Raw genomic sequence first — 21398 nt, forward strand, 5'->3', positions numbered from 1 at the left:
AGATGCTAAGATTTACCTCCTGAATTGCATGTAACACTAGCTAGCAGTTGGGAAGATTATCCAGCTTGTGCTGAATTTTGGAACTGAAAGATGACTTTCTCAGGGAATGGCTCATTACTGATAACCCAGTCTATCAGCACTTCCAAGTTTTCCCAAGGGAAAAATTGATAATAATCCTACAAAACAAGGGAGGGGGGAAGTAGGCCACTGAGCCAGCAGTGCCCATCAGCCTGTTTTTTCTCTGTCTGCTTATGAAAAGAAACACTCTTTGGTCTTTTATGTATATTCTGATGTTGTCATAGTTTAACACTTTAAACAGATCCTAGATATAATTAGTTTCTGACCATTCTGTTACTGTAGAGAACCACGTGTGAAATTTAAGGCCAAAGACATTATTCTGTGTGTCTTACAGTGATGTATGTGTGACTTCAGAGAGAATGTGTTTGTTACCTGCCTTGGGGAAAAAAAATGAATGAAGCTTGATAAACGTACTGCTTTATTTTGCAGGAGAGACTTTGCTTGCCTCACCACATTCTGGAGGAAAGGGGTCTGGTGAAGGTTGGCCTCACAGTTCAAGCTCTGCTTGAATTGCCAGCGTTGAAAGTATCTCAGCTTTCCTCCATGTGACATGACTTCTTGGAAGCTAGACAACTTACCATTCGATCTGTTGATTCGGATTGCTCTGAGGCAGTTCAGCTTCCTACGTAGGAACATCCAAGCCATCAAAAACTAGTATCTGTCCAGATGCTGTAGAGAGCCTTACTTTGGAGATGTACGTGAAAACCTTGGAGTCAGCTGCCAGTTAAAAGACCATAATTATTCTTTTTTTCCTTTTGTAATTGGATGAACAAAGAGATTGTGGTAGCATCAGGTTCTCTTTCCAGTTAATTTAAGTTAAAAGCTGCCATTTAACATCTCACAGTGTTACAGTTAAATGCTGGATTTCCTTTCCTACATTGAAAATATTGTTTGAATTATTTTAGAATTACAAAGCACGCCCCCCCCCAATTTAATCTTTCAAGTCAATCATTTGATTTAAAGGTAGGACAAAAATGTAGCAATGGTATGATGGTAAAAATGCGAGCGACTGATCACTTGTAATCCACTTTCACTCTCAGAAAGCTTAATATTTGCATTCTTTATTTTTTGCACTCCTGATTGTAACTTATACCCTTCTAACATTGCCAGTATTTAGTCTGAGTGTACGGTGATTACACAAAAAAAGTATACAATGGGAAAAGGACACATTTTATTGAGTTTTTTTCCAGTCTTCTAGGTTGGTGCCAAATATTTTTTTCAGTTGTACTGTAGATTGTTTACATGTGAAGTGCCTGTGTAATTGATAACTCTTAATAGTCTTAAACATTTTTGAAATTTCTTTGTTTAAAATAGATAAAATGGAAATTTTTAAATATTTTAATATTTTTTTGTAAAATCAGTACGTGAAGATTTAAGTAATACTTCACATTTTTGATGTTGGGTGTTTTAAGTTTGCACAATTTAATTGGTTTTGTTGTCTAATAATTAGAAAATACTGTAAATACTTTTTATTTATGATATTTAATTTGATAATACCTAATCATTTTTTGTTTAATGTATTGTTGGACAAAAAAGTTGTCTATGTTTCTTTGGGACAAACAAATATATACGGTGAGTAAGACACAAGGACTAGTGATGCATTACAGAGTAATTTACGACATTTTGATAAAACTGCCAAAATCTCAGGTTTATGCTGTGACTTTCAGGATTTTGTGTAATATTGCTCCTGATCTCACATTACATTTTTACAACAGGTATATCCGTAATTTAGTTAAGAAATACCAGTGTTTATCTTTTCAGTGTTTACAGGATTTATTGTGTAACTTACACAAGTGTGGCATAGCACACAAATCAGTTTGTACAAATGTCACTGTGCTGAGACATCAGACTTTTCTGGGTAAATGTGAAAACAGAAAATTTCCACTGTGGTGGTTTTTTGAAACTTCTGAGTTTTATGTATTTGCTTCTGCACAAAATCTCGGTGTTTTGAGAAATTCTGAAACCATACACAGTTGAGTAGAGTTCTTCTCCAAACAAGTTGCCAATAATTTCATAATTTTAGTAATAAATATGTTTGTATTGGTTCATTCTTCATCAATAGATATCTCAATTAAAAAAAAAAAGTTCTGACTGTCACAGATTTTCTGTTTCAGGCTAAGTTAATTTCAGTGAGGGATATGTTTGCCAAGTGTGTAACAAGATTTGATTCTGTTCTTTCCAATTGATCAAGACCCCATGTAATATAATTCAGAAAAGAATGAAGGAGGTGTATCGTTTACTTGTTACTTCATTTACTGTGGTCCTTAAAATCAATAGCTGAGACAAAAATAACCTTTTTCTGATTACAAGATTCTTTTATTAAAAGATGCATTATTTGTAAATCCATCAAAACAAGCTGATCCATGTGTAATGTTTAAAACCCACTATTATTTATATAGTGTTTTCTTAAAATACAGCTCATGGAGAGACTGGTGGAAGACTTAATTTGCAAAGTCCTAGATATAAATCTTAGGTTACATAAATATTTGTTTAAGGAAACTGGATTGCTTTGACCTTTGAAACATGGTATTGCAAATCTCTCTAATTGTTTTTTAAATCATTCACATAATACTTGTTTTAATAGCTTTAATAACTATTTTTCATTAAAGGCAGTATCTGAAAAGTCATGCTAAGACTAAAAAGTAGTAATATAATTCATTAAGCAAAATGCTTATTGTTTGCTACATTTGAAGAGCACAATCATTCAAAAAGAATAAGTCATTGTCTTTCAATTCCTCGCTATGGTATTTGACAACAATAAAAAAGTTCTATTTCAGTATATTAGCCATAGAATTGCTAACTGTAAATTGTCACTTTGTTATCTGGCTTAAACTGATCTACACTACTATTTCGTTGTCATATTTATATATGTTCTCTGATCTTAAAGTAACTTTTTCCCTACTAGAACTAAATATATAGTTATATCACAGTGTAAACATCAAGAATTCCTTAATGTAGCATGCCAGATGCTTACCAGGTTTTTTTAAGCTTAGCTTATTTCCTAAGTAACTTGAAAACTGGATATGAAATTAATGTACTCATTTTAAACTGTATCTCTGAAGTTGAAATCTACTAAAATAACTTTTTTTTTTTTAGTACTCTGCATATCTTCCCCACAAACTTGCTAGAAACAGTCTTGCTTTGCCATCCACTGGAAATTATTATGGCTGCCTTCATGCTTATGGAGAAGGGTAACCATGATTCTTCCAGGACTTCCTTTTTAGCATTGCAAAAATTAAGGCCTTCAAGTATCCTTAGGAGCAATCTGAGAAAAGGTCCACTGTGCCCAGATGAATCTTTTCTTGTCTTTCTTTAGCTGCTTTTACAAATAATAATAATCTAAAGCCTTGCTAAAACTGGCTGTTCCGATCGTGATTTTTTTCTTTTCAGGAGCAACTGCAAAAAAGATGCTAAAAGTTTTGAATTGTAAGTTTTAATTTTAAAGCAGCCTGTGGAAATCATTGCTGTCTTCCCCGTGCAAGAATTTGCCTACTGTCCCCTTTCTCCCTTTCCATTTGATTCCCAGCATCTTATTTATTTTTGTTTGCTCACAGATCTAGTGACTTCACATTGTTACTGCATGCCACTTTCCTCCTTTTTTTCTTTTAAGAAATTTTGCCAGTGGCATTAGTGAACTACTGTGATTCCAGAATCCCTGCTCCCAACAGGTGTGGTTAAGGTATCCTTTTCCTATTTTGTTTAGGATGCAATGTCATTACTTAATACTTGGTACAGCTGATAGGATGGTTAAAACCAGAGGCCTGCCCAATTCCTATAGTAGTCACTCAGTTTTTACTTAAGATGTGAAGAAAAGTCAACATCAACAAAGCTTTAGGAAACTCCATTAATATTTCCTAATAAATTTAAAAGTTAACTATAGTGCTTTTGTTATTGTGAATGCTGTACAAAGTTACTGAAGTAATGTGGTAGGAACTGTAAATGACAGAGTGAATCAACGTACTGACAAGGCTTCTGGCCTTGTGTATTTTTTTTGTCATTGGATGCAGTGTGTCGCACATGAATGATTTTTCATTTAAGCAATAATGTCCCAGATATTGTGAGATCTTAAAGCAGTAGCATTAAAATAATTGCTGTAAAGTGTGGTGACTTCCCACACAGTATCTCAGAAATGCTTCACATCTATTGTATAACGCTGCCAATCCAGTGTGTGAGCAGGGGCACTGCTGGGGATGCAGAAAGCCATCTAGACCCGTCTATCTGGAGGCCTTCCAAAATACAACCAAGAACTAAAATTATCATAAAATATGGAGGAATACATTTGAAACAATAAGTATCCATGACATGAATAATAAGAATTTCTGGGTAAAATCCTAGCTTCACTGAAGCCAATGTGAGTTTTGCTCTTGACTTCAGTAAAGATTTCTCCTTTTTAATTTATGGACTAGCTGAGCTGGAGACCATAGCAAACATGGCTTAAACTTGTTTGATACTAGCAAAGCTTTAGTGTCAAATTCTTGACAAAAAATAGTGATCTCTTGTAAGTCAAAGGAAGCTGGAAAATATTGCACAGAATCATTTATTTAACACAAATTTTCTCATATGCCATATGCAGAATTGAGGTGGTAGGAATAATTACTATGAAGCACAGCTTTCATACTATGGGAAAGGATGTCACCTCAATAAAATTGCAGGTGAGGACTACCACCAGTTATTTACTGCACTAAAAACTTTATTTCAAATACCTTATCTTTTAGCAGCAGTCTTCTCAGATTTTGACTTAAATCTGTAGCTAAATTCAAACAAAAAATGAAAAAGCATCTGTTTTCATTAAAACAGAATTTCCAAATGGCTTATCAGTACTGAAGAGAAGGACAAAGATCTGGCACTTCTTACTGCTGCTGATTTCTTAAATGCTTGTATGAAAGGTGGCTGTTTTGTCTAATATAGCTGCAGTCTGCCTGTTTTTCTGAATCGGTCTGTGTACGAATGCAGAGATAAAGCATGTTAATAATTCAGCTGATTTCAACTGAAAGCAACTTGTGGGAATTTTTAGCACTTCCTGCAGATAGGTGATATTTGTATTGATAAATCAAATTTCTCTTTTTTGTTTCCCCTCACTAAGGTTAATGTATAAGTTTCTTTCAAGAGTTACATCATATTAAACAGTGATCTCTACTTGAAAAACAAAAGCGAATAGACAAAATGCTACCCCAGCACACATAAAACTAGTGAAATATTTCCTGTTTACAGGTGACTCTTTGGAATTAACAAAAAAATAAAGTCATTAAGGTTAGGAATGGGAAAGGTACAGTTGTCCAAGGAGAGAGTGCTCTGAGTTAATTTCATGTTGAATCACTTCCCAATGAAAAGCCTTTAGATTTAGTAGAGAAAGAAATCGATGTTTTGTAGCTACTCCATGCTGAGGGAGGCGGATCCTTAAGTACATGGAGGTTTCCGTAGCGGTTACAATAACAAGATATTTGGCATCTTTGTTTTCCCAAAGTCTGTATGGTTTTGGATGGCTCTATCCCAGTGCTGCAGAAAGCGTTGTTGCTGGTGCAGAGAACCTTGCCCGCTCCAAGCCCTGGGTAGGGTACCTGGCTCGTGCGCTGCCTCTGGCTGTGCAATGCCGAGAGTGGCCTGCAACTCCTGAAGGAAACGCCTGGCTTCAGGCTGCTGCCTCCTCCTGCATAGGGTGCAAAGTTCTTTTAAATAGATGTTTGCAGTCTGAATAAAAACACTAAGAAAAGCGATAACGTTACTTGAGAGTAACACATAAGTAGATGTTTACCAATATTTAACTTCCACCAGCAAAGAATGATGTAGTGAGACAGAGGAAGCTTGCACTAGGAACTACAGAACTTCACTGATTGAAAATTGCACCATGACTCTTAACAGGTTAGCGTGTCACTTGTCCTCTCGCATGAGCGAATCCAAACAAGTAATACTGTTCTTGTTCTATACACAACACACTCTCTGGGGATATATGTAAGTCATTTAGAAATGGAGGAAAAACTGTATTTTTTATAATCAGGAATTTTATGGCACAGACTTTTTGATAAAATAAAGACGAAGGTAAAATATTTTCTTCCTGTGAAGAAAATTTCTGCTGATCTTGACTGTTAAAATAGAGAACATATGTGATTAACTGAGTTTTAGTTTAAACTTGCTTCTGCACAGGAGCAGTTCTGGCTCCTGTGTTTCTTGCGTAATAAAATGCCGCTTTGCTTTATTTGTCTTTAAGTATTTCATATGCTACAATCCCGACAACACATCTTAAAATTGTGGTTAATGCAGTATTTGTTCCCTCATTGGTCTTGACCTTTTTTCTTTTTTTTATCATGGGAGGCAAAGGGAGGCAAAATTGCTATAAGCTACTTGATTAATTTCTATGGATGGAATATGAGTTGTTACAAAAATTACATAATCAGTCATTTTTAGTTCAAATGTTTTATAGCCAACTCCATTTTCAAAGAAGAATTTTAAATGCAGTTTTTCCATATGCATTTTGGAATCCTAATCTTACAACAAACAAACAAAACCAGGACTACTTTAGTATCTTGGCAAATATGAAAGGAGAAGAATAACTGAAACCAACAGCAGATTTGTTTTGGGAAACTTTCCATTTTGGCAGTGTTAAGTTTACAGTTGGACTCGATCTTAAAGGTCTTTTCCAACCTAAATGATTCTTTGATTCTGTGACTTCAGTGAAACCAGAATTTTCCTCAATAGTTTAACGGAGCTACAACATGAAGCCAATCATTTAAAATGGCACTTGGCACTGATGAGGATTTCCTCCCTTCTTTCAAGATGGTGTGAAACAAGGCAAATGTAACTTTTTTTTCCCCACAGTCGTTTTATGAAGGCAGATTGTGAAATAGAGAATATTTGGAAATAATCACAAGGATACTTTTTTTGGTTTGTTTAATTTTTAAATACAAGTGAACTGGTGAAATCTTTCCAGAATTGCTATATTTGTTTAGGATTTGATCATGCTATTCCTTGCATGGGAACTCCCATTTTTCAGTATTAATACGCTTTCCGGGGCATGTGCAAGACTGTGCTCTTCACATGCCAATGTTAATACAGTTGTGTTTCCTGATTCGATGTGTCGCATTAAGCATTGCTGCAACTGTGGGAATTCCCAGCTGCAAGTGTTCATGTTTGCACCAGCAGGTAACGCAAGGCTTTCATTCTCATGAGGGGTGTACACAGGCATTGCAAAAAGGTTGTTTGGTGGATTACATTGGGAATAATGTGAATACTTTTTACTATGGTGTAATGTGTAGAACAAGGAAAACGTGATTACTTCACGATTATCATTCAGTTGGTATTCAGTTATTTTATTTTGTAACTTGTGATTATAAAACTCAGAAAATACAATGTAATCAAACAATCAATACATAAATGTGTGCAGGACATGGCAGAAGTAGTTCTGAGGCACAGTTGGAGAGTGATCATTTAAAAATAGATGCTTAAATTATGTATATACTTGCAACATCTTTGATAGTGCATTTAATTAATTTTGTATTCCATGTTCTTGTAAAGTGCATCTTCCACACTTCTGAAGATTGTCTACTTGTACAATACTGTATTAAGTCTTTTTTCAGGACTTCCATTATTGCTGGAGCTTCCAACATATATGTTTCTTTTGAAAAATATTCCTACTGGTTTCTTGTAAATAGGTTTTTGTATTAAATTTGCATGGATAAAACCCATATTTCCAAAACCAGTGTACATACTCTGTGTATAAAATACAAACTGTTTCATAACTTTCATGTAGTCAAGTTATTCAATTTGATTTCACTTCGGTTTTTATATATTTGTAGTAAATTATGAGAATGTTATATGTTCTTTCAAATGTCTGTGTTGCCATTTTGATAGATAAGTGACCTGCCTCATTACATATCAGGATATACGTTCTTTTATAGTGAAATACGTTCTTTTATAGTGTCAAACAAAAGAAATGTTAACTCTTACTCCAGGGAAATAGGACACTTATGTAGGAAGTATGTTAGGACTTCGGGACCAACAGGGACATCAGTGTTGAGAATACGTGAAGATAAAGATGCCTTCACTTGTAGCAGGGTCTTTATACATTTACACACTTTCCTGTCTCATACAATGTGAAAACCACCCAATATAGCATATCTAGTTGGAACAACGTAGCGTTTTGAATCTTGCTAATAATAAACTTAATCCAATATGGAAACTCCTACTGACAGAGGTGACCTGCTTCCCTTCTGTTCCCTGCGTTGGACTTGGCAATAGCACAGATCACCTTTTGTGTGGTTTGCAGTCATTAATTGCTAGATCCAGCTTTAGGGAACTAAAGCTGCCAGGTTTTGGAGCTGTAGTTAAGTTATTCAAATGTAGGTTAAAATAGAATTCCATATTGTGAAATTGATTTTACCTTAATTTCTCTCTGTTTATTTAAAGATGTGGACAATTTTATTATTAGACCTGAATATTGAAAGTAAAAGATTCTTTTGAGAGATGTTTTCCCCTGTGAGACTTTTCATTCTGCATCTGCACGCACCCAGCTGTTCTTTGTTTCCTGATGAAGCACAATTTGGGACTATAAAGCAGAAATTGAGGAACAGCATTACAAAGAAAGTGAACATCATCCCTTGACAAAGGCATCTAAACAGTTGGAACTTGTTTTTGCAGTTGTTGATGAGGGGTTTCTGGTTGTAATGTTTTGTTCTGTGAGTCTGTTGTTCAGTTTCCAGCTATAAAGAAAACTTTCCTCTTATGAAAAGGCCTTTTGGGTCTACAAGGGGAGTGACACCATGTGCAGAGGCCTCTGTTCCAGGCTGGAACCATGAGAACCACGAGATTCCAGTCTGTCCTGTTCATGGGGAAGGTCACTGTGGAATAAAGAAATTGTTGTAAGCAAAAAAAAAAACCTAATAAAAAAAAATCTGGAATTTCCACATGAGGTGTACTGAGATAAATGTAAAATTCATGAAGCTTTGCAGAGTAATTTTTTTTTTTTTTTTTTATGAGCTTGGTACATTTGATCAGGGTGCCACAAATGAGTAGTGACCCTTGGTATTTAGATTATCAGCTGTGGACAATATGGCTCAGACATGGACTTTTTTCACTGAGTCACAATTTCTATAAGTGGCAAGCTCCAGCTATAAACATGTAGATAGTTTACACCACCTGCCTTGGTAAAGGTGTCTGCTGCTGGTGGCAGGCTGCGTTGGTTCCAGCAGGATTGGAGAACTAACAGCACTGAATACATTTTACAGATCTTTATTGCAGTGCTTCCTCCCCCCCCCAGTGATTCTTCAGGAGCAGTTCTTAGGGCTGTATAGGTCTTGCTGACTGCAGCGACCTTTTCACATGTTGCACTGAGCTTATTCAGCTTCTGTTTCCTAAATCAAAGACTCTGAACTACTGATAAATGGAACTTTCCTGTTTTCTGTTCAAGCTTGAAATCTGCATCTCCCTCCATCATCTGTCAGATACCTATGGTGTATGTTCTCAGGCTGTGTCTGCTTTTACAGTCTCTCTTCAGTGCCCTGCTTACAGACCAGGCACACATCTTGCTGCCTTCAGCTGCTGCTTTGCATTGGTTAAATTTCATTGTTATGGCTGTAGCCTTTTAACTTTCCTCTCTGATTAAGATATGTCTACACCAGTGATGGATGTAACTACAGTGCCCCAGGCTAGCATTGCTGTTCTGCTACTCTTAATTTGTGGAAACTATGAGGGTTGTTTTGGTTTTGGGGTTTTTTGGTTTTTTAAAAAAAGAATCAACTGCTCATCCGTGGTTTTACAGGGTTCTCCTGTTTGTGGTTTTGTGTTCAAACACACTGATCAGTTGCTCTGAGTGGCTACAAATATAACTCAGGTGGCTACTAGAACCCTTCCAAGAGCATTTTTTAAAAAATTTTGAAGTTTAATGTTCCAGTGACTTTAGCAGATGAAGCCTATTTGTAAAATGTGTATGTAATTATTTGTAGTTTTAATTAGTTAGGCCTCATCAATAATGGAAAGCTCATGCTAATAATCTGGTTATATAGCCAAGGAGTAGATTATCATACGAATACCTAGTTTTCACAGCTATAACGCATTGCCTTCAGAACCGAACGATGCATAGCTCAGCACATAGCTCATAGCTACAAGTAAGGGCAATATAAGAATTAGAACATGTTAACATTTCTGAAATTCACAGCTGATTGTTAAAGGTTTGGCTTTGTATCATCAACGCAGTTTTCATTATAGCGGGGAAGTGGAACAACTAGACTTGTACGTGGAACTTCTGTAGTTTTTTTTTTTTTTTAGCTGACACTTAAATGTGACAAACTTACTGGAACACTTGTATTTTTCAGCAACTCAATAAACGTCTATCTTTGGAGTATTATAATTGTGGCTTTATTATAATTTCATTACCAGACTTCATACAACTTTTCATATATGCATGCAGATAGATACAGTGGGTGTGTGTGGTCTCTAGATCAATAATCACAACTTGGAGAGATTATAAATGATTTAGCTAGAGAAAACCACATGTTCTGTGTTGCCTGGTTCTGTTGCAGTGTCCGTGATAAAGAATCACCTCTCCTTACTCTATCTGTAGGAGGAAGAAAAACTAAGTTCATATGTAGTCCCACAGATGGATTCTTGGATATCATGGCCACCACCCTAGCACACAGCTACAAAAGCTCCTGTCAGCATGGGGTTTGCATCTTCATCTTGGTATCTTTCCGTCCCACTTGCTCGTGGCATTGCATTCCTCTCTATATAAGAAAGTCTGTCGAAGCTGGTCGCTGAAGGTCTTGGAGCTCCCTGCTCCCATGAGTTTAAGGAGCGAACCTTCCAGCAGACCACCCTCTACCTTCAGCCTTTCACAGGAGATGGCCCCAGTGCCAGTGGTGTCTCATTAAATGGCATACTACTATTTTTATCTTCCATGAAGCTGTTCAATAGAGCTACATCGCATTTGCTCCTCAGCATTTTGAGAAGATTCATTGCTTTTTCTCCTAATGAATTTACAGATATTTTCTGCTCTAAGGTTAATGTTTTTTTGAAATCCTTCTGCAGCTTGAGTGAGAAATACTGATATCTTAAGTGTAAATGTTAATTTATGTGAATAAAAATATGACATTCCAGACAGGTATGAATTCATCAGCTGATGAGACCTTTTTATTTCAGCCACTTGCTTTTGATCTCCAAAATCTCCTTCTATAATCAGAAGAAAAAAGTAAAGCAACAGCAAACACTGTGCTTCCTAGCATAAACTTCCAAGTGCATGAACTTCTGAAGAATATTTGATAAGACAAAAAACACATTCCACATATTTTCCAGTCCTAAGAAACTCAGGCAAAAAAAATGAGGATTATTTCTGAAAACTTGCAGCAACATTAATTAGAAATGGGTAAGTAGTACTGAATTAAATCACAACATTTACGTTAAAAGCCATTCTCCTCCACTAATCCGTGGGTGATGTGTCTAGCTTGCACATTCTGCTGTGTACCGAAACGGTAAGTTCATTCTGTTCTTTCTCCAGTAAGACATTCATACAATGATGAAACTGAGATGCTTCTGCCAACAGTGATAACTTTGTGATTTTTGGCTCAAGCAACATAAACTTCTGTTTCCTGGGAGTATCAGTTAAATAATGATTATATTATCTCTGGTGAAATGGCAGGGGAATTGTCAAAACAGTTTCCTTCCCCCTGTCTTTGCAAACTACAGATTGCAAAAGAGGAGAGGTAGTAGATAGAATTCTTACAGCCCAATGAATCAAGCATCATTTGTTACTCAATTTTCTTGCCCTTCTGTGAGCAGTCCTGTGCCCGTTACTGTAATATTGCCTGTATATGGCATCATCGAGCCTTATTTATGTGTTTGGGAACTATGAAATCCCTTTGCCAATTTTTATCTTTTGCTGGTGGCTTAGAAACAGCCTTATCATGCAGGCTCAGTTTTGATATCTTGCATTAATGTTTTGCTTGAAGTTCTTTCATTGCAAATTCTTTTTGATACGTAAATTGAAATGACAAACCTTGTTGTGTTTACAAGAAAGTACTTGATTCTGTCAGGCTTTACTTGCCCCAAAGTTGGGATTTAATTTTGTTTGTTTAGATTATTTGGCCTTTCAGATATCAACAACCACCATGAAATTCTGTTCGAACTAAAAGCAACCACAGAGTTGCCATAATGTGCTTAGAAGGCATCTCCAAAACAGCAGATCTTGCCACTTCTGTTCCCGCTCTTGCCACTTCTGTTCCCACAAGTACAGATGGAGAAAGAAACCTCTCCCCCACCTGTTTTTTCTCACTTGGACTTTTACATAAACCAAGAGAGCCTTATGCACAGAAGGTTAAATTTAGTTTCTCTAAATAGGAGTTTTTTAAACCTAAATTTATTGTCTTTTTTAAAGCAGCAACAAATTCATGTCTAGATTGACAGGTTACTCTTAATATCAAAATTGGTAAAAGCATGCGGGTATTTTTAACTTTGTGATGGACCACATCTGCGTGGCAATACTGCAGCTTGCGTTTGCCTGTGGTTGCTTCTGACTGCAGGTGGGTGCTCAGCCTACCGACGCTGAAACCCCTTTATTTTGGCAGTAGAGGACTGCTGCTGCCCTCTCATCTCCGGGAACAGCTAATTCTGCCATTCCTCACTTTTCCAGCTTGCTTATACAAAATGCCTTTACTTGATGCCACAGAAGCTGTTAGCCTTGCAAGCTTATAAACATGAAAACCAAGCAAAGGAAGTGGAACAGACATGCATTTAAAACCACACATCTGGGTAGGGGTTGGGGCTGCCTGAAGGGCTTTAAGGTCTCCATCAGCTTCAGCAGTGTTGCTGAGTGTCACTACAGTCTCGCCATCCCTTCACCCCCTCTCCAAACTAGGGGAGCTCCATACCTGCCCCCTCTACAACCCTTGCCTCAACAAAGTCTAGGGCTAAAATGTGTCTTGCTTAAGTTTTAAACCAGTTGCCTGACCGTTAGTGTGTTTGACCCATCTTTGCCCAGGAGATCAGTCTAGATGATCTCCTGAGGTCCGCTCCAGCCTTGGCTCCGCTCTGCTGAGGCTGGCAGGCATCTGCAGCTGTGAGCATCCTTCTGCTCTGCCAGATCTGCAGCGTGCTGCCCAGCTTGCTGGCTCCTGAGGACACCACCTCAGGAAGGGCTGGCTGGCAGCAGACTTCAGACAGCTGCGGAGGGTGGTTTGTACCAAATCCAGTGATTTTTTTTTAAATTTCTTTTTTTAAGGGAAATGGATGGGGAAAACACAGACGCTCCTGTCAGCTGGTGGAACAGGGTGGGGTGTTCCTTCACGAGTGAGTATGCTCTGACTTTTCCAAAATGAACAGCTGGATTGATAGGAAAATGTATCTCTGTTGCTGGTTAATTTGTCAGGCATGTTGTGATTTTGATGGACCGAGGGAATCCAAAGGCATTTTTGCCCTGCCCCACACAACACTGTTTATTTAGGCTCACAGTTTTGAGTGGACAAACTCAAACCATGTGTTGTGGTGCCATGAAAAGCACCCACAAAAAGTGCTGCTGTGGGCCAGAAATTTTTTGAACAGTGTAGAAGACAAATTTCAAGCCAAAATAAGGCATTTGAAATTGGACTGTCAAATGTGATTAAGGGTAGGGAGCATAGAGCATATTTACTTGCCTTTTTTTTTCTCCTTCCCACAGCAGGAAGACTGGCTAACTTGTATTCTGTTGAGCAGTTCTTCCCAGTGGGAAGGAATTTCTGACCTCTGATGAATGTTTTCTGTGCCAGACATTCACAGACAGAAAACCTAAAAGTATGGGAAAATTTGTTTTATGCTTGATACTCTCAGACTGTAAAATGGGGAGCCAATGAGGGACAGATGCTGTGGGGTGGAAGATAAGCCAAGGCAGTTTCCCTTGTGAGCTGCGGCTCATTTGCTTCCCCTGGAGCAACCTCCCTGCTATGCTGGGCAGCCCCCTCTCTTTTGCTCCAGCCCCTTCTCCTCTCCTCCAGCACACACACAGCCACCCCAGTATCCCCAGTGCTCTCCCCGTTCCACCCATGGCAGGCCAGGCAGGCTGGGCCCCAGCCTTATCTGGCAGCAGCTCTTGGCCCAGCAGAGGCAGCAATAACCTCTGCCCATTGCTACCTGTGCTCCCAGCCTGCATAATTAAAGGCAATGTCCTGGAGTAGCGAAGGCATGACCATCTCACTGCTTGAATGTCTGTGAAGACCTTTCCTACTTACCCTGTTCTTGACAGTACATGGGTTTTCTTCAAACCCTATTTATTTAAATAGAGCTTTGTTTATAATGAGCTGTATCGTATAATTGTTTGGGCTGAGTCAATGCATGAATCAAGCGATTTATGTCTTGAGGGACATAGTGGGAGGCATGACTTTGCTAAGAGAGCATCAGAGAGCGCCTCCGTTCCCGCCACATGTTGCCAGGGGACAGAGAAGCGTCTGCTTTCTGCAGAGATTCTTGGTGCAAGACTGGAAGAAGGCAACTCTTCAATATTCAGGGTTATAGCTGGATTAACAGTGTATTGTAAAGTCACTGCTCGGTCACCTTGTGAGGAATTTAGGAGAGCATAACTCCTTTATAGAAGAGTGCAGATTGCTGCACCGACAGCTCTAAGGACTGTCTTCTAAAAACACAGGTAAGCTACTGAGATCCTTTTATTAAAATAAATATTTCCTTTCCTCTATTAAGAGAAATATTCCTCTGCCAGCTGAAATCCATCTTGTAAATGGCAATTGGTTAACATGTTGATGATGAATTTATTAGTACATTTTTTTAAAGCCTGTTGAAGTATTTTTTTTCCTGTTGTATATTTTTATGGTATTACTCAAATGTATAAAGTCAACTTTTAGTAATGTAGGGCGAGCCCCAGCTGCAAAGCATAGCACTATAAAGAAAAGGGAACAAGTAGGAAATAACATGATGATCTTTGAGCTTAATCCTATGCACCCACAAGCGCCTGTACCCTTAAGAGTTCTGTATTTCTCAAGCATTAGACATAAGCTGTTAGGTGTTGGCCAGTATTTTTGTGTGCAACATGCCCAAGCAGCCTTTAAACAGGTCGAGCCCTGCCTGCAAGGTGAAACTGGGGCACATGGCTAGCTAGTTCTTTCCTACCAGTAACTGATCTGCTATTAAGCTATGCCAGCTCAGTTTGTTGGGGGAGGTGGCAATGCGTCTAACAGTGCCCGAGCGTGAGAAATGCAGTAGGAGAACCATGTTGTTTTGATTAAGAATGATGCGCTCTCCTATTTTTCCTCACTTTGCATGTGGGCATAACCTTTATCACAGCAAATGTGACAATCTACCTCATGGAGGGTAAACCGTGAATTTGTTACACAACCTGGCAGGGTGAGACCAGCTTGTGATGGCAAGGTGCCACGCTCTGGTCTCCTGCTGGAAGGGGGGAGCTTTCCAAATCCCTGGCCTGCAGCATCCCTGTAACCTGAAATTACATGCCAGGGTGGTCAGGCCCTGATACCTGATAACTGTGGGCTTGAAGACCCAAATCTGCATCCAGCCATTACGGGGGTAGGGCCTTTACTCAGGCACACCATGGACACTGGGACACACTTGATTTTCAGTTGCAGGAGCCCATGGAAGCTGTGGCTTGTACGGCGTTATGAGCCCTGCGTGCTCAGCGGTTGCTGAATGGGAACCCAGGCATTTGTTTGCTTATAGGACTTTGCAGTAGTGTCTCTGCAAGGACTGAGTCAATAAATCATCGCTCTATAGCTCTTTGGTAGTGCCTCAACTCAGCTTTTCACTGGACTGGTAACCGCCCGTTCTTCATGACATCAGATTTTTGGCCCTGGATCCATTATCCATGGTAAATCAAACGTTGATTCATGTCAACGTTACCCCAAGGTAAAAGGCTGTGGTTGGTGCAAGTGCTGCTCTGTGAGCTTCTCCCTTTGCAAAGCCAACCCAACACAGCTCCTACTGAAAAGGATCATGAGGAGACTTGCGTGGGAATGGCCCACCCAGGGCTCTGGCTTTGGAAAGCCACTGTGCTTTTGTAGATTCTGAGCAGTGTTACCTTCAGGTAACCTGTGGACCCACTTCTTCATCAGGGTTATAAATTGTTGATAAACTATCTGGCAAAAACCTCTGGCCCCAACATCTCGGGGACACCTCTGGCCAGAATCAGTCTCTCCCACTACCAGGATGGCAGGGGACAGATTTCAAAGCAGGGCTCTGCCTTCCCAAGCACAGCTGAGCTGGATTAGCCAGACTACCCTGTCAAGAGGCCCTGTGTATCTTGTCCTTGCCTTCCTCAGCAGACCAGGGTCCTGCAGGAGCTGCTGGAGGAAGGTGTTTTGCACAGTAATGCTTTACAGAGAGCAGGGCTGCAAAGCAGCTCATCAGTCTCCCCTGGATTATGGTTCCTCTGCTTTTCACTGTTACCTAATGTGTGCTTGCTCCTAGGCATGTGCAGGGATTTCAACACTGCCAAAAGAGGTTGGTCTACCCTTTTTCCCTAAACAGATCTCCTGTTGCAGAACAAACCTATATAAGAGAGTCCGCAAGCCAAATTATATTTGTGAAATCTGGCCTTTTCCTGATTTCACTGGCCAAAAACCAAGAGATCCCAGTTGGTTCTGGGGAAGACCAACCAGCTGTAACTGCACCTCCCTGGAAAGCAGTCCTGCCAGCAATTCCCCCTTCAGCCCTGTAATTTATAGCTGAACTGCCAGCACCTTCTCTCAGGATGTGAGGGCTGATCTCTCAGTGCACCAGCTCCATTCCACCAGCATCACTTCTGCCTGTAACTGCTTGGCGCGGCTTTTCCCATCTGCTGCATTCCTGTCTGAAAGCAGCAGTCATCTGACCAGGACCCTGGTCAAAACTTACTTCTTGTGAAGTAACAATAGAACAAAGCTATTTCTTGATGAGAAGGGGCCTCATGCAGTTTTAAAGGACCCAAGGGGAAGCAAAGACCAAAATTTCCCATTGGATAAAAAGTTAAAGTGTTTTACTTTTCATACACTTGCTTGTTTGGGTTTTTTTTTCCCCACAAATGAAGCGGTCCAGCTGTCATCTGCCTGTGGAGACTCGCCTGCCCATAGCTGGGACACTGAGCCTTAGTCTAGTATGCACGGAACTGCAGCAGTCCCGGTGTTGCAAGTGATGGGAGCTGGGAGACTTGCAGCCTCCGAAACCAGCCAGGATTTTCAAGGTTTTCCCATAAGCTCACTGCAGAGCCCCTAGCCCCCACCTCAGACACCAGAGCCCGCAGCGAGCCGCTGGCTGCCAGGGGTTTGCCTGCGCCTCTTCCCTGCGCCGGGATCGCTGCGTTACCAGCAGGCTCGCCGCGAGCTGGCCGGCAGCCAAGCAGGAGTCTGTCAGAAATTAGCTGGAACCAGTGTATTTCCACAAAACACTTCAGTTCATGTTAATCAGGGTTTTCTGATCAAATTGCATCTTGTGGCAGGAAAATCCCTCAAATGCTGGTGTGTGGCTGTTTACTACATCCCATGTATGTAATGTGCTTACTTTGCTGTCTGGGAGGGGATGTTGAGCCAGACGCCTGCCGTGGGTAGTGAGCAGCGGTTGTCTTCCCTTCCCTATTTCTTCATGTGCATCCTATACACAAAACACTTCCAGGCTGGCTGTTCAGATGCAGCTGCTTGAAACTGCTCTCTAGAAATGAGAACATATGCAGGACTTTTTTTCTTCCCTTTTGCTCTTCCAGTTTTCTTTTTTTAGAGCTAGTAAATATTTTCATCTTGCGTGTTACCTGGCTCAAAGGAAAATCCCAACGCATTATGGTAAGCCATAACTATGTGATCAGCATTTGATCTCAGCCTTGATCTCTCTGCTGTATTTAGCCAAATGGGGGTGGGAGAATTCGTCTGCTTTATATTATGATTTCCTTTTGTTGTGTGTGTTCTTGAAACTCAATGCAACAGGTGTAATACAGAATAAGGATTTATGCATACCAGCTTTTCTATATAAATTTGAAAGAGTTTTCCAGTGCTTCTTTCTTTTCTAGCGGTACTGATGTTTGTGTTCTTGAAATAACTTTGGTTGCATCTGCTTAGAGTCCAAGATGATGCTTGAGTTGCAGGTTTTCAGGCAGGCATGTTTACACTTCGTGTGTGTGTGTGTGTGTTTACACCACTGTTGCTTGAACTGATACGAGTCTCACCCCTTGCAAGCCACATTCTGAAATCCTTCCCGTGGTCATTCCTAACTTAAGTGTCTTCTCATATTTGTCCTTTTATGGGAAATTTTAAATAGCTTTTAATATAACTAACAGTATTTAGGCTTGTCCTAAATCAGCACTGACTGATTAGAGCTGTCAGCAGATACTGCTGAGGCGCTCTCTGTTCCTGGCCAAGCAGTTATTCTGGGTTAATGCTTGCTCTCTTGAGGGAGGTGTTAAATTATTTGCATCTGAAAGAACAAATCCATTCAGCATTTTGGGGGTTTCTTTTTTTTTTTTTTAAATAATTTCTTCTCTTTTTGTTCACTATCAGGCCAAACTTTGTAACTTTAATAAAACATTTAACAAAGCACTTTTCAACACCAGTAACATGTTTAGGGAGATATAAAGGCTTGGGCTGCTATCTGCATGGGTGGTCCCTGGCTGCGTAAGGCACGTAGAGGGCACGGGAGAGCAGGCCAGCACTGCTGTCCCCTCCAAAGGCACCTCAAGCTCCAGGGAAACCACGTGCCCCCAGGACAAATGCTATTTTATATCCCTCAGGGTTGCCGCTCAGGGTTAAAGGACGAGTTCTGTGATAATGATACGGACCTTGCCCTTTCTCCTGCCTCTGCCAGCTGCCCTGCTCGTGCACTGACCCTGTGCTCATCCTTCTGGATCTGGCTGCCAGAATCCACTCCCGGCAGCAGAGGCAGGACCAGGCTCTGACTGCAAAGTGCCCCCAGGACTCACCAGCTGCATTTTTATGGGGCAGGACCACTTCTCCACTTGGCCATCCTGGCTCCCTGCGGGGTGTACCTGCCTCGCACGTGCTGGGGACCTCACAGTGACTGAGGGGGTGAGAGCTGCTTGGTCCCTGGCAGATCCTGCCCTGGCCAGAGGCAGCGGCAGTGCCGCAGCACCGCATCCCCACGGAGACAAAGGCAGGAGGCAAAAATGAAGCGAGCGGAACCTGCGGGCATTCAGCTGCACAGAATAGCTGCCTTTTACACTGAACACTCCCACTGCACAGTGATCACACCAAAAGGACCTCTGCCAACATCTCTGTAAACTCTCCAGTACAAGGCAGTGGATGGAGTTTAAAGGCGAAGGAAAAGGAAACTGATTTTGCTCGTCCTAAGGGCTTGCAGAGGAAAATAGTTTTAAAAAATAATGCAGAGAGGCAAAAGCCACGAGGTTATTCTTATTTTCAGGTGGCCTGAAAGCTGAGATGGACCATCGGCTGCGCATCGGGCACGCTGCTTTGCCCATGGCATCTCCTTCCCCATCCGTGCTCTCGGGGCCGATCTGCAGCGTGCTGCGCCGCTGCCAGGCTTATTTTCTCAGTTACCATGAGAGCACTTAATGTGAAATGTTTCTGCTTTCCTAACAACTCTCTAGACCTCTTTTTTATTTGTCTATTTAATTCTGGAGCAACCTGAAAACAAGTTTGGAAATAATTACCACTGTCCCATGAAACCTGGCGTGTTAAATTAGGAAGAGTAAAACCCACAGGCAGAACACAAATCTACTTTTGGGGGCAAATGGTGCTGGGAAAAAAAATCAGCACAAGGCAAGGGAGGTGGCCAGTGGGGAGTGGGATGCTGGTGTGATGCTGGCCAGCTGGAGGGATGCTGGGCTGAGACCTGGGCATTTGTCATAGGCAAAAGGCTGAGCATGGCCCTGGCAGCCCTCATCCGTCCCAGCAGGAGACGCCTGAGGACGAGGCAGGGTAAGATTTTTTTTTTTTCCCCCTCTGGTATTTAGCACTGAAGTAGCTGTCGAAAGCCTGGCTGCCATCCGTCACATCGCTCTGGTGACAAAGCTGCTTTTATGGAAATGCACCGGGCTCTTAGCAAGGGGCTGCACTCACAAGTTTTCAACAGCACGGTGGCAGCCAGCGTGGGGGCTTGCTCTGCTCAGTCCAGTAACTGCAGCTCGAGCTGGGTTCAGGATTGCACTAAGATTTAAGACCTGTGCCATTCCAGGTAAACTCATTTTTGTAGCCAAGCTGAAAGCCGCATAGTGGGAAGACGTCAGTCTTTCCTAAGACAGCCTCTGGGCTGGCTGGGGGATGGGACGCAGGTATCCACCTGTGGGAGCTGATGGGTTTGATGGGAGGAAGCAAATGGAGGTTGTTTTGTAACTCTTAATGAGCAACTACATGGTCACAGCCTGGTGCCCAGGAGGCTGCGGTTGGCTCCTGCCCGACCTGTGGGACAGGCAGGGGAGGACACCGTGGATGGGAGCAATTTGTCTTTGGAAGTTTTCAGGTTCTTGCTCCAGACGGGCTCACGGCTCGGTCTGATGCATACAAGGTGTTATTTCTGTCCGGGCTTGCCTGAGGAGCAGAACCTGCATCCCCCCTCAGAGCCTGCCGTAGCCACAGGACCCAGTGCACCCAGTGCTCGTGGTGCTGGGACCAGCCAGCTCTGCCAAGGGCCGCTGTGTCATGGAGCTCTGCATGCATACGTGGGGCGGCTCTTTGCCCCCTCCCAGCTCCTACTGGGAGCTATGTCAGAGCCTTCCTCTTCTGGAGATAATTTTTAGCTTCTTTTGCATTTCTGTCTGGACGTATTTGGGGCCCGTTTATTAGCAGTTGTTGCTCTGCCAGCGTTGTGTCTTCATTTCAGTTCTTCCTGTAATGCCCTAGTGCGTTTAGTAGCAGAATTTGGGCTCCGGCATGCCAGGCTGTGCTCCTGATCCCCTTCCAGCTCGCTGGTCCCCAGCATCCCCGCAGCCCTCCCTGAGCATCTACAAAAATTTTATGTGCACTGGTGTGCCAGGATAGAACCTAGTCACCAAGTTGTTTTTTAAAAGCTGCTAGTGTGCCACAATAAGAAGGAAATTATTGTCACAGGCTCCGCTAAACCCTCAGCCCAAGCCCAGCTGCATGGGAGGGAGTCAGCAAGTCCACGTGTGGGCGAAGGGCACCTGCAGGCTGTGGAACAAATGGCTCAGGAAGCAGAAGACGGCAACTCGGTGCAGCGTGAAGACAGGAGCCAGCAGGCAGTGGATGCTTTGGTCAGGGTGTGCTCCCAGGGCAGGAGACGTTCTCCACACAGGCACCATTTCACTGGCAATTACAGGAAACGAAGATGTTCGGGGTGAGCAAGGGGTGCCTCTTCCGCAGTGGGGAGCCTGCGGTGGAGTAAGCTGAAAGGCAGAGCAAGTGTGTGATGTTTGGCTTTCAGCTGGACGGACCTTTCTGGGA

General features: G+C 41.5%; 1 protein-coding gene across 1 annotated transcript in view; it reads left to right on the forward strand.

The window, feature by feature from the left end:
• Positions 1-2926, forward strand: part of LRCH2 (leucine rich repeats and calponin homology domain containing 2) — a 30391-nt gene extending 27465 nt beyond the window's left edge. Inside the window, exon 20 of the mRNA XM_035892114.1 lies at positions 508-2926. Within this exon, the coding sequence (XP_035748007.1) occupies positions 508-627 (120 nt within the window). The 3' untranslated portion in view covers positions 628-2926. The remainder of the gene's footprint in view (positions 1-507) is intronic.
• Positions 2927-21398: the final 18472 nt, after the last annotated feature.

The sequence above is a fragment of the Egretta garzetta genome, unplaced genomic scaffold (assembly GCF_000687185.1).
Source record: "Egretta garzetta isolate BGI_Z169 unplaced genomic scaffold, ASM68718v1 scaffold404, whole genome shotgun sequence".
NCBI classification, from domain to species: domain Eukaryota; kingdom Metazoa; phylum Chordata; class Aves; order Pelecaniformes; family Ardeidae; genus Egretta; species Egretta garzetta.